This window comes from Melanostigma gelatinosum (genome assembly GCF_949748355.1).
Source record: "Melanostigma gelatinosum genome assembly, chromosome: 3".
NCBI classification, from domain to species: domain Eukaryota; kingdom Metazoa; phylum Chordata; class Actinopteri; order Perciformes; family Zoarcidae; genus Melanostigma; species Melanostigma gelatinosum.
Genome location: NC_136636.1, coordinates 15,871,455 through 15,884,765, shown reverse-complemented (window position 1 = coordinate 15,884,765; position 13,311 = coordinate 15,871,455). Strand labels below are relative to the sequence as shown.

The 13,311-nt window shown below is 41.2% G+C and overlaps 1 protein-coding gene across 1 annotated transcript in view; it reads right to left on the bottom strand.

Annotated features, from left to right (window-relative positions):
* Window positions 1-13,311, bottom strand: part of cfap20dc (CFAP20 domain containing) — a gene marked incomplete at its 5' end in the record, with an annotated part of 42,179 nt that overhangs the window by 11,766 nt on the left and 17,102 nt on the right. Inside the window, 3 exon segments of the mRNA XM_079266107.1 lie at window positions 4,494-4,551; window positions 9,201-9,444; window positions 10,353-10,724. Of these exon segments, the coding sequence (XP_079122233.1) occupies window positions 4,494-4,551; window positions 9,201-9,444; window positions 10,353-10,724 (674 nt within the window).

The following is a 13,311-nucleotide window of genomic DNA, read 5'->3' as shown; positions in this document are numbered from 1 at the left end:
CTGAGACAAGCTGAAGTTATTATACTAGGCCAAGAGCAACTAATAAAAAATCAATTATCTAATGATATAGTTTCTCTAGATGGCATTGCGCTGGCATCCAGCAGCACCGTAAAGAATCTCAGAGTTACCTTTGATCAGGATATGTCCTTTAACTCCCAGATAAAACAAATTTCAAGGACCGCCTTTTTTCACCTGCGTAACATTTCAAAAATCAGACACAGTCGGTCTCAAAGCGATGCAGATGTGTTCATGCATTTATTACTTCTAGACTAGACTACTGCAATTCCATATTATCAGATATATTTATTCTGTTATATTCATTTATTTCCATCATTATTCTGCACTCTCATTATATGAATAATTGATGTCATACGCATTGAATGTGTTGTAACTCTGTTATGCTGTTCATTCTGTACACATGACATCTATTGCACTTCTATCCATCCTGGGAGAGGATCCCTCCGCTGTTGCTCTCTCTAAGGTTTCTTCCTCTTTCTTTTCCCCGTTAAAGTGTTTTCTTTGGCTGAGTACTTCCTGTTCCGATGTGAAGGTCCCGGTACAGAGGATGCCGTATGTGCACAGACTGTAAACCCTTTGACTGTAAACCAGTTATTTGTGATTTTGGACGATACAAAATGAATTCAATTGAATTCATTTGCTATTCAAGGTATCTGTGACAGCCTGATTTTTGGTTTTCCATATGGTACACCAGCCAAAGTGCATCACATGCAAAGAAACATGTCAAAAATGCTAGAAGAGCCCTGGCAACTTTAAGCGCAGCAATAGGAGCATTTAGGCCGTCAAGGAAACTGTAGATCTCAAAAGCGAGGAAGCCTTGCAATGATGCTCAAATAATAACATGATAGAATTCCCTGTAAGAGTGTCTCAGAATGCAATGCCTCAAAGAAAAGGAGCGAAAACAATGACAAATCCTGTGCAGCTGGTCTTCTGATCTGTAAACCAAGGCTTGCTTCAGAGTCTAATTTCAGAAGTACAGCTGCAGATGCTGTAGTTCTGTATGAGACAAGTCGGGGAGCATGTTTGAGCTGTCAATGGTAATATTCATTTCAGTGGACGTCAATCAAACAGCATAACCTCACTGAATATTTAAAGAGCCCCAAAACATGTTAGAATTGAAATATGAAAATATCTAAATATATGGGAGTCTACACTTGTTCACAACATGCTACCTCGCTTTTCATCAATCAAAAGTGTTAGAGAAGAGGTGGTTGCATAATTTGAGTAGCGGACCTATGATGCAATCCCTTTGCCTTCTCTTGTAACATGCCACATGGTCATGTACACCAACATAGAGATGGAGATGTGCAGAGACGGGGCTCAGTGGGGTGATGCAGGGTCTCTAGAACCCTTTGAGGGCAAATAAGGGATCTGGATCCATCCAAATGCTTACATGGTCGGGTCTTGAGATGGATATGCAGCGCTTGTAAGCGTGTAGATACTGTCCAGATGGTAATGTGTGACATTGTATTATCAATGACAGTAATGAAAAATGTCTTCTATCTTGTCCTCAACATATTAAACCTGCCTCCAAGAGATATTTGACTATTGGAGCCTAAACTCTAAACTATTTTTCCTTACTTGAAGATAGTAAAAAACTGAAATGTCAATTAAGGTTCACTTTTCAGAACTATATTTAATCTTGTCTTGAAAATGAAGAAGCCTATTTACCTTAATTTAAAGAAAATAAATACCACTACCAGATAATCTGTCACTGCTACATTACAGCCGTCTGTAATGTTCAGCACACGGCAGAGCACATTGTCAGATGAAGTGTTGTAATTTGCCTTTTTGACGTACCCACTTTCGCTCATTTCACTTCTTCAACTTTCTGAGCTACACGGTTATTACAACAAGGTATTCTACAAGGTATTCTGTACCTGTAGTTGATATTGGATGCACTCTCCCAAAAAACATCAGTTGTAAATTGTGCTGCCTCCTCCAGTAATACAAGCCCATTCATCAATACGTTTTCTTTTTGAGGTTAGAACTGTAACTGTACTCTGGCTTTAACCTGCAGGCTGGTAAAACCGGGTGGAACATGTCTCGTGGTTGCTTTGCATTATGAACTACAAGGCTCCTGCCTTGCAGAAGTTGGCCATTGCTTCATCAATGATGGATTTCTTCTTGTATGACTTGCTGAAAGGCAGTGCTTAATCGTGAGTCCAACCATTGCATGAATTATCTGGAAGATAAAAAGTTTCATAAAAAGTTGCCAGTGATGAATATAACACGAAAAACAATAAGTGAGTAACTAGAGGGCAATTCTGACAAATGAAAGATGTTGAATATGTTTTGGTTTGTTGAAAAGCGGATGGTTAATGGAATCGGTGGCTTTAAAAATATAATGTATGAAAGATGTGGTATATTTGCAAAATGCTTGAAGAAGTGAAAATGTCTAACCCCGTTGATCTTTGCAGCTGTTTACACCGGCTCCGTGATGCAGGTTCTCATCTCAGCTGCGACCTAAAGTATTTATTTATCCTTCAAGTCAATTTTCTGGGACAATACGAGCGGAAACGTGAGGTTGTTGCTTTTCAAAACATGCTTGCCAGACATTTGAATCAGCAGCCCACTCAACCGAGTTGACTGCTTCTTCCGGCATCATGACAAGAAACAGCAATGTCTCGGTTAAAAAGCAATCGAGCCATTGAGCGCCAAGGGCGGGACTAGTGCCTTTGTCAAGATGTTGTCAAGATGTTATCACTCTGTGCGCTGTCGACGTCATGTTTTGTATCTACAGTAGATGAAAGTCATAACTCCCCCATTTTGGTGAAGCAGACAGGAGTCCTCAGCACAGAAGCAAAGTAATGTAATATTTTGAACGGGTGCAGCAGCAAGACTCATAGGAAGTGGACGTCGTCTGATGTCACCCATTGGTTTGGAATGCAGAGGAGTAACGTAGAGACGACGTATACAGCTCTGTTGATCACAGGAAGCCCACCCTAATGCATACTCTGCTTTATGCTTTATTTTACTCTGGATGGGACCATCATTTACTAAATCAACATGGTGTATTGAAAAAGACTTGAAACTAGCAAATGAGACCATAAAATCATGTTTACAATGTTTACTGAGGTAATAAATCAAGAGAGAAGTATCTCATAAACTCTCATAGAACACAATCAGACTTCTTTTCGCAACCAGAGGAGTCGCCCCCTGCTGGCCAGTCGAAAGAATGCACGTTTTAAGACACGTGCGCATTGGCTTCACTCGGCAGAACCGTAAATTGACGCCTATTTTAACAACCTATGCGAAAGACCCACCTAAAAAACATCCATATCAGTTTAAGCGTAACCTATATTTAGAATATTTTCCGACGGGGAACTGAACTGAAAGTAAAACGTGTCTATACTGTGTTTGTTAATGAAGGCTACTGGCTTTGAAGAGAGCTTCGATAAGTTTGACTTGAAGTTAATTTCCCCTTAAACATACCGTACACTTGAACGGATATTGATTCTTTTAGGTGAGCCTTTCTATAAGGAAGCTAAAATACGTTTTGAAGCTGCTCCCTTCCAAAGCAGTACATTGCTTTGCTCCAGTGCTGGTAGCCCTCCCTGCTTCTCCAAAATGGGGGAGTACCAACCGCCATGTACTGAAGGTAATATAGTATGGATAAGTACATCATAGAACCCCTCTTCAAAAGACCCGAACTATCCCTTTAAAACTCTAGCAAATCGTTGGCGTTGCTATGCATCAGTGTCAACTTAAGATCCCATTAGATTCAGGCGGATACGTTGGTATGAGTGGAGTGGAGGCAATGTTCGACTGAAGATGGAAATGGAGTGTAACAAGTTGACAATTCCGTTGGATATCAGACAATGAAAATGCATGACAAAGTTTGAAAATGTGTCAAATTTGAAGAATCCTTCCAATCTTTTGAATGCATGTTTTTCTAAAAGCATAACGATAATAGTAATAACAATAATGTCTTAATTGCTTCCAACCTTCACCCCCAATATTCTGCGCTTGTGAAGATGACAACAGCCGTTAAGGGAGAACAGAACTACAGTACCTGGCATACACTCAATTCATTCAGACTCATCTGTGAGCGAGAAAAGCTCCAATTTGCATATCTATCTGACAGTTGACATTTAGCCTTAATTCGGCAGTCACTGCAGGTACCATCTGATTATGAATTTCAGGGTGAGTTTCATGCTGCTAAATACAAAAAGAAGGCTACATAAGGCCATTTTCTGTCAGACATTACATGAAAAACATCAGTGTGGCTTGCACTTTCCCAAGTATTATCACTTCTACTGAGCAAGCAGTTTGAGGAGACGGCATCTTGTTCTTTTTAATAACGAGAACGACTCTATCCATAGCCTGACCTTCATGCACAACATACAAGTAGCATCTATAGATATGTGGTATCACTAAACAAGAGTTTCTATTCTCAGACTGTGTCAACCTTGTCGAGTAGTGTACATTTTAAGTATTTATGCTATAAATGTGTCTGACACATGCTTTCTTACCTGGGGTTTGATTGCAGGAGGGGGTTCATTTCCGTCTGATAGTGGTGACCCTGATTAGCTGGCTTGATCAGCAATATAAAGAAAAAGTTAAAGGCTGTGTTAAACATGTCACTAAATACTCAAAACTCAAGGATTAGCAGAATGTTAATGTTGCTAAAATTATTAGCAATATTCAGTTATCTCCATAAAGACCACTGAGTAATCTATTGGGGCAACAACAAAGAATAAAATATACACTCACAGCACTTCAGAACAACCTATTTCATTTAATGTACAGGCCAGTAATGAAGGCTCTGTCACGGGAGTTCACAGGTAGGACCCAAACGCAAGACCACAGGAGACAGAAGTTAATGGAACAGGTTTTATTTAGCCTGACTAAGACAGGAAGGTGTGGAGCCCGTGGTCCGACACCCGAGTGGCAGATCGACGGTGTGAGGCCCGTGGCTCGACACCGGAGGGCTGGCAGCTTGACGGCGTGTGTAGTCCGTGTAACACAAGGAGGGCAGAGCGGCGGAGTGTAATCCGTACACACAAGGAGGGCAGAGCGGCGGAGTGTAATCCGTAGAACACAAGGAGGGCAGAGGATGCCACGGGGTTGAAGCGGGTGAAAGACGGTACGACCTGACAACCCCAGCTCACGTTTACCACCAGACTACTGTTTAAGCTTGGTTGCTTGATAAATGGTCGCTGTCTCTCAAAAGAAATTGTGCATGTTTTGACATATATTTATACATATAAACTGTAACAGGGATCAACAAGTTTTGTAGAGAGATCGCAGTTCATCAACTCAGTTAACCAACAGAGCACAAGCAAGACAAGGAATATTTTCCCGATGTCGTTAGTTCAACCACAAATGAATCCTAAAGTCTCTACAGTTTATGGAAATCCATATGCAGTCAGTTCAGGTCACGATCAAAAAAAGCCCTCCTCTATGTTGTGTGCCATATTAACTGGCAAGTGTGAAATAGCACTGACCTTCTAGCAAACAACAAGAGAAAAACACAAGAAAAATGGAGAGTGCAACAAGATGCAGAAAACATGGATGAACAATGAAGGGTGAACAAACCAAGATCATGAGAGATCCTATGAAGTGTTCAGAAATGTATATGTACTGTAAATATTAAAGGGTGACGAAGGATTGGAGCTCGGTTGTATTTTGTATTGGGGCCTTTTAAAAGCTACATTCTCTGAAAAGTGTGCGTATAAGAGACCTTTAACTGAGGCAGAAGACAAGAATGCTTTCACATTCAATATATAGTAATATTCAGCTGAAACACAAGTGCATTACCCTCTCCATCTTGCCAAAGCTAAAGACCATATTATAGCCTCAGGAGGCTATTTAAATCGAGTGCCTGTTTAAAGGCTATTACGCTACATGGCGTTGATGAAGAAGCAGCCATGCCGAAGCCGTAGTCCTTGCATTGCTAAAGTAAATGTTGAGCTATCTGTGCGCTCCAGTGGCTTCTTTATGCAATCCTCTTCTAAAACTAAGACAAGACCTTAAATTGCACCCTGTGGAATTCTGCAAGTAATATGTACTGAGGATGATTAGTTATCTGTCTCGTGATGGAGCAAATTATTTTGGGCAGGTATAGGAGCTAAACCATTTCTGTACTCTATCTGTAATATGAAACCCAGTGCCTCAAATGTCACTTAAACATGAACTACAGAATCAAAGGGAAGGCTTGAGTCCAAAAGAATTGGACACACATCTGCTGCGAAACAGAAGTACATAACGTACATATTAGTATTCAGCAGCACAGTGTGGTCAGTGAGTGAACACAACAACACTGGCTGCCTGTAGCTGCAGAGTCAACGTGATGACTTGTCTAAAACACTACCTGCTGTCCAAACAAAGGATAGGTCTTGGTGAAAATGTCTCTGCACACCAGGTATGGTTATGGCTTGGTCCTCAACACAGCCCAACTTCTAGTTGGCTCTTGTAGCTGGCACCTCTGTTGTTTCACTAGTCTGCTTAACTGATGCTCAAATACTTTGCTATCCTGGTGCTCAAGCTGCACTACCGCTCCCCTTCTAACATATTCACCCCTGAGCATCATCTGTTATCCTGCTGGGTCAAATGATGCTTCAACAATCAGAAAAACGTAAAAAGAGCTCCTTCTCGTCTCTGATCAGCATGGATGTAAACTGTGAATCATTTCTGGCACCTTGCCTGCCCTCTGTTTTGGAGACATCATCTCAGCAGAAACCTTTGGGTCAAAACATTTGTTTGTAAAACTACGCTGCACAGCATTTCTGAGCTGCTCAGAGCTGTTTGGCATCGACGTTCAACCAAACAGTGCTGGTGCCAGAACAGATCTTTTTAACATCCATCTTACTGCCTTATTCATCAAGGCAGTTTCCAGTTTATTGCTGGTGGACCATTTCCGTTCTAATATATTAGAATATATTGGACTTAGCCTAGCTAAATATAAGAAGCTTGTTTCCCAAATTGGACTTTGTACATGTGTTGTTCAATGAAGCTCCACCAGATGTTTTATCTCCACAGAAACATGGCTCAATTCCAGTGTTTAAATAAACCACTTAGCCAGAAATATTCATTTAGGTGGGCTATAATGGGTAAAATTGGCACATTGTAATACCCCTATTCCATCATATACACTGACTTAATTACTGAATATTTTAATGAGTGGCTCAAAGTTGTACTGCAGACATAAATGTTAAATAAGACACGATGGAAGAAATTAGCTAATTTATTTGGCGAACCTAATAAAATCTCCTACGACCCAGCTGTGGGTCCTCCTGACTCTCGTCATGCCTTGTTTGGAAGTGGAGGCTCGTGATCGTAAAATGTACATGCATAGTAAATCACAACTTGTCAATTAAATCTATTTTATTCTTGATATATTTGATATAATTTGATATAATAAAGTATCCGGCTGGACTGAAGTGCGTGGTCGGCTGTTTGGCCGGCGCTTATGGAGAGCTCTGCTGCTCGTACTTTTTTTGGCTGTGCTGGGTGTGCCAGCTTGAGATTTAGATAGCTCGGCCACAGCAAAGCACATCCAGGCACATCCGAGGCTACACGGCGGGTTCCAATGAAGACTCGAGTGTTGCCGGACATACCGTAACTCATTCAGATGTGGCAGGAAACGTAAAGGACATGTGTTGATTTATGAAAAGAGTTGTTTCACTATACAATTCCTTAACTCTTCTTCACAACACTGACTATGTTGTTCTGAATGTATAAAAGGAGGGGAATACTTCGAGAGCTTCTTTAACAGAATTTACTTTACTTTCATTTACCTCAGTGCACATTCTGTTATTCAGTTCAGTAAAAAAACACTTGAGAATGAAATCTGTCCTTCACTCTGCTCTCGTCAGTAGTGGATTGTTAAAGTCCCCCTGTTATTAACAAAAGTGATAGAGTTTAATGTTTGAATAAACCTTTCATCCTATCACAAGATGTATTTGATTCACCTCCATGTCAAAACCAAACACCTATTCCACATCCCCACTGGAGTTTATTGTGACTGACACAAATTCACAACTTTTCAAGCCTAGAGGGGTTGAGTATTCTATACGAAAAGATTTTGGTTGGAGTTTTACTTTTTGAGTGTTTTCTTTCTTCTAAATCTGTCATGGCTGTAACCCGACATCATGGTCTAAGACAAAAACAAGACTTGACAGTTCTTACCTCAGTTATGTGCTAGCGAATATGTATCAAATCTCTCTCTTTCTCTTATATATAATCGCCTGGGGGTGAAGTTAATGGTCCAGTAGTTTTGGCAGCAGAGACAGCAACAGTGACTATTCTCTTCCTCGGTCCCAAAACCATCTCCTCTTTGTTTTTTCTTTCACAGACTTTTACGTCTCTCTTTATGTCTCTTCTTCTCTCTCTGTATTGGCAAAGCATTTTTTTTATATGCTGATGGTGGTGCTGTTGCCATATGTATTCAAAAATTGTAAAGCACTGCAGCTTATTCGGAAAACATCACTTCGGGGTTTGATTCAGTCAAATGTGAATTTCATCCTGTCCCCGTGGAAAACTGTTCCAACTGTACGGTCTAAAGATATACATTCGTAGTAATCACCACATCACTGTGTCCTCTAAAAAAACCCAGTGGAATGATAATCCCTGCGGTGATACCACTATTCAATGTGTTCTGCTTGAATCTCAGTATGTACCTGCAAGTACAGAAATGGTAACAGGCCTATAACGCCAGCATCTGTAATGATTGTATCACTGGGGACCCCACAGTATATCCTTTAGGGCCAGGCAGGGCAGTGTTCTCTCTTCACAGGTGCAATGTGCTTATGCTAATGGCCCATACATCTAAATGACCTTCAATAGAAAAGTGCAAACTATGCCATCTTTGAATTGTAAAAAGACGTCTGGGGATCATGTCAAATGACCTTAATCATTTTTTGTCACAGGCAGGAACCGTGGATATTATGCCAGTGTGCTTTTTAAAGCTGTACGAGGCCACTTAATGTGCTTCTATCTCCATAATCTTTTGTAATGCAGAAAACACGCTGGAGAAAGAGAGGCATTAGCACTTCACTGTGGCACGAGTGCTTGAAATAAGGGTGAGGATCAACCCAGGTCAAGAAAATTATTCCAGACGGGAGATAGAGAGAAGGACAACGCACTAATGATTGTAAATAGTATGAGCTGCACATGAGTGTTGCTCGTTCGTGAAGAATCAACAATGAAGGATCAAGAGTAGCAGAAGATGATAGTACAGACCGTGGAGATGTGGGTCCAGGTAGAGGCGTCGTCACTGCTCATGCTGACGCTGACATTGCAGTGGTGGATCTGGGATGCACTGAGGCCTGAGGCTCTACATTCATATTCTTCCTGCTCCCTTTTCAGACTTGCCAGCATTCGAAGCTCATGATCATCATCCCCGTGCATTCGTAGACTGCGAAGCACGTGTAAGTTGTAATTGCTGGAGTCAACAGGCTTCAGTGTGTTGGTGTCTTCTGCCTTTAAAATGATTACCTGTGGAAAAAAAAGAAATTACTTTTTTGAAAGCAATTCCAATGACAATGCACTTAGTCACCGTCACACATACACACTGGAGGGTGAAGCAGGAGTGGATTTTCACTCCTGTCCTGTCCCAATGCCAACATAGAGTAAATTAATTGAATTCCTGTCTTGTCCCAATACCAGAAGAATTACTCCTGTCCCATCCCGGGTTTATTCATATTAGAACAGCATATTTCCATCTAAAAAAAGACATATTGTGATTATGGTTCTCGTTAAAGTCGAGTAAATCTCAAAACAGCAGACAGAAGTCGTAGACAGAGCTCAAGGCAGTGCTGGACAGCCTTAGTTTTGACCCTCTAAGGAAATGTCTTAAACAGTGGATCTGCTGTTTTAAGAGAGGGCTGTGTTAATAACCTGAGTTGTGCACGGATGCCTGGTGTGGGTCTAGTATTGAATCAATGGCAGTCAATAAACCAGGGCTGCAGGGAGGGAAACAAACTCCTTGTCATATTTCTCTGACAAGCTTTCAGTCAAAGCCCTCACTGCATGTCGCCTGCTGGAGTTGGCACAAATCAGCAGCCAAGAGCTTGCCGTGATGAAGAATGCTGGGACATGTCTCAGCAGTGAGTTGTGTAAATGCAGAAAGCAACAGCCAAGTGACAGATCTCCCATCAGGGCTTGTGATCTCTCCAGTTGACTATCCTGTGATCCTGGGTCTTTTCAACTGGAGCGGCGGCCAACCTCAATTTGTAACTGACTGTATAGTCTGATCCTTCTCAGCACGGCATTACAAACTTTTTCACAAGTCTTCCGAGGTTCTGTTTCTCTGGCACAAAATACACAGATATATATAGGTATAGAGCCATAGCGCTCTGGATGAGGGCTGTTGTAGATATGAGCAGTACCTTGTGCTGTGTGGAGTCATTTAATTTGACTTCTTGCAGGAATCTTCTTGAAAGCGATACGCTGCTGTTCTCATCCACAACCTGGTTCACCACCTCTGCTTCACGTGGGCCACACTTGACTTCCTGTCTGATGGGTGTCGCACTGGGTGAGCGGCAGCGTGTGGGGGCAGGGGCAAGCCCAGCTGGTTCAGCTCTCACACTGGATGGAGACTTCATACCGGTGGCAGCTGGACTGAGCTCTTTTGGTGTTGTTTGATTAATGTTGTGAGATTCAGGATGGACTTCAAGTTGCACATCTAAAGTTGGACTGGCAGATCTGGGAGTAACAGGGTTGAACGTGTTGTAGCTCTTATCCTGAAAGAAACACAAGGACAAATTGATTCATTATAAATTATTTTAAACACTGTAAAGGGATGATTAGTCATGGCCTAAGAATACATTGTAGACTGTTTCTAATGTCACCTGAACAACTTTAACGTTATGCCCTTTAGATTGATGTGTGCTTAATGAAATACGATAATGAGACGGCAAACAGTCATTGGGATTGACCAGGGGTTGGTGGCTTAGCTTTAAATTAACCTCACATTTAAAAAGGGTAATGGCACTCTCTTTTAGTCTGCTAATCTCTCCCACCTTCAGATCCAAAGTTACCACTCACTGATATCGTTCACAATGTGTCGCCTACCAATCAGGTTACATAACACACTCCAAATACAGACACAGTACATGGCGCTACTCAACATTAAAGGAATACTCTGCTGAAAACCTGAGCTTTGAATATCAAACACTCACCCCTACAAACCAGAAAAGATACGTGATTCTGAAAAGTTTGTAACTTGCTCATTTACTGAGGACGGCAGCTGGATTCACAAAAGTAACAATAGATTCTAACTGTGACCCAGTTTCACAGCAAAACAACTCCCCATCAAAACTTTTCAAAAACGTCCTGCAGCAAAAGCCACTTCTGTCACCGACAACACAGGTTCACCAAACGATTCTTAGAAACCCACAAAAAGGGAAGTGTAGCAGACGCATACATCTAGCGGCAATTGAAAGCTGGACAACAAGCCATACTGGAGGAAATGTGATTGTTTTGGACCAAACTGAGCATGCAGCCTGTGTGGACAGAGCATGACGATGCTTGATCAATGTTTCTGTGGACATTTTGAAACATTTTGCAGTGAAACTGGGTCACAGTTGGAATCCATTTTAACGATTGAATCAAAGCTGAAAGCTACAAACTTTCCAGAGCTACCACTGAAGACAAGGAGTGAATGTTTCATATTCAAAACATCAGTGGCGGGCCGTGCATTTTATACCTAGGCCTTCACTGTTGTCCTGCAGCTGAAATACCACCTTATAACCACATGATGGCGCCACAGTTATCAGTTTATAAGGCTGTAACTATGTACGTATTAAATGTATGTAACGTTCGGTACGAGACTTGCAATACGTTTGAATAGTACTTGAGCATCTGGAAAATGCAGAAGCTTATATTTAGGAAAATATAATGTTTTCTACGCTCATGGAGGATAGTGGTTCTCAGTTGGTCTGGCTGTGGGACCCACCATCACTACTTAATGACAAGTCGCGGCCCAAAGAGATCGTCTTTTGATTTTACTTTCACAACTTGAGCGTTGTACGTACTGCTCTGCAGTGTCTTTCCTCGTCTCAGTCTCCTGTGTCATGGTGCATCTCACTCAGTCAGAATGCCCATATTTGATTGGCTGAGCTGCATCACGTGATGTGATTCACTACCCGACAGCCTCTGCTGTTTCGTTTCATGATAGTCACGTGCTCGCCCACTGACCAGTCACAGCACACACTGCACTCGCGGCAGAGCTGCATGGACACTGAGCTGCACGTAATGCTGACGTCATTATAGGCCGGCTCGCAGGCGCTGACACGTCAAAGAATGCGCCCAACATGTCAAACTAAAGATCTGATTGGTTGAATAATATGACAATCAACAATATCGTCTCCATTTACTTTAATCTGCACTGGCTGCAGGTGAGAGTCTGCAGGCCTCTGGCTCTGTTATTACCTAGAGACACAGAGGTGAGATCTGATTGGATAAAAGCTCTACTTAAAAACAAGCTGCACTGGAAGCAGAGCAACTGAGGAAGACAGTAGCTGTGCAATGAGAAAATAAGATAATGGGAAAAATATTTTTATAAATTATAATACATGTAGTGTATTTAAGAAAAATGATTAAATTATAAAATAGATATAGCTTTGCGATTCTGTTTAGGCCAGCAGAGAAGGCCTTGCAGGCCCTAATGACCCACCACTGCAAAACATAGATTACAGTGTTCCTTTAATGCCATTATTCTGCACCATCTCAACAGTTAGTCAATCTAGAGTTAAATAGCGAGCACACCTACACTTTTTAAGTTCATATTATAGACATTGTTTCTCATGATTTGGACTGTTTGAAGCTTCCCTAAGACCTGCAATCTCTCTTTGTTTCTTCAGTTTGTTCGTTCTGAGGTGTTTTCTTTCAACTCTGACTTTAGTTTTTGGGGTTTAAGGTATTGGCACTTTAAGGTTTTTATCTCACCTGCTCCACATGTCATTTGTTTTCGCTTTTCTTTCAAAGAGTTATCATTTTCATAAGTGCAAGTGAATAAACAATGAGCTTCATATATTATTGAAAGGATTTTCTTATGGGTGTGGCTGTGAGCATGTGGGTTTGCAGTGTGTGTGTGTGTGTAAGTGTGTGTTCCAGCCTGTGTTTTGAGGGCATGTATTGCTCTGTTTAGCTAGCATTTGAGTGTCATGAAAGCAGTTGCTATACTACTGCACAGTACATTCTTTCAGTTCTTATTGCATTAAAATAACTGATATTATTATTATTGTTATAAATTGGTCTATTGTATTTCATACATTTCAAAATGTCAATTTCAAAATGTTTTGCCTTTAATATTTCTCTATGTTTAAGAACAAACGTTATCTTAAA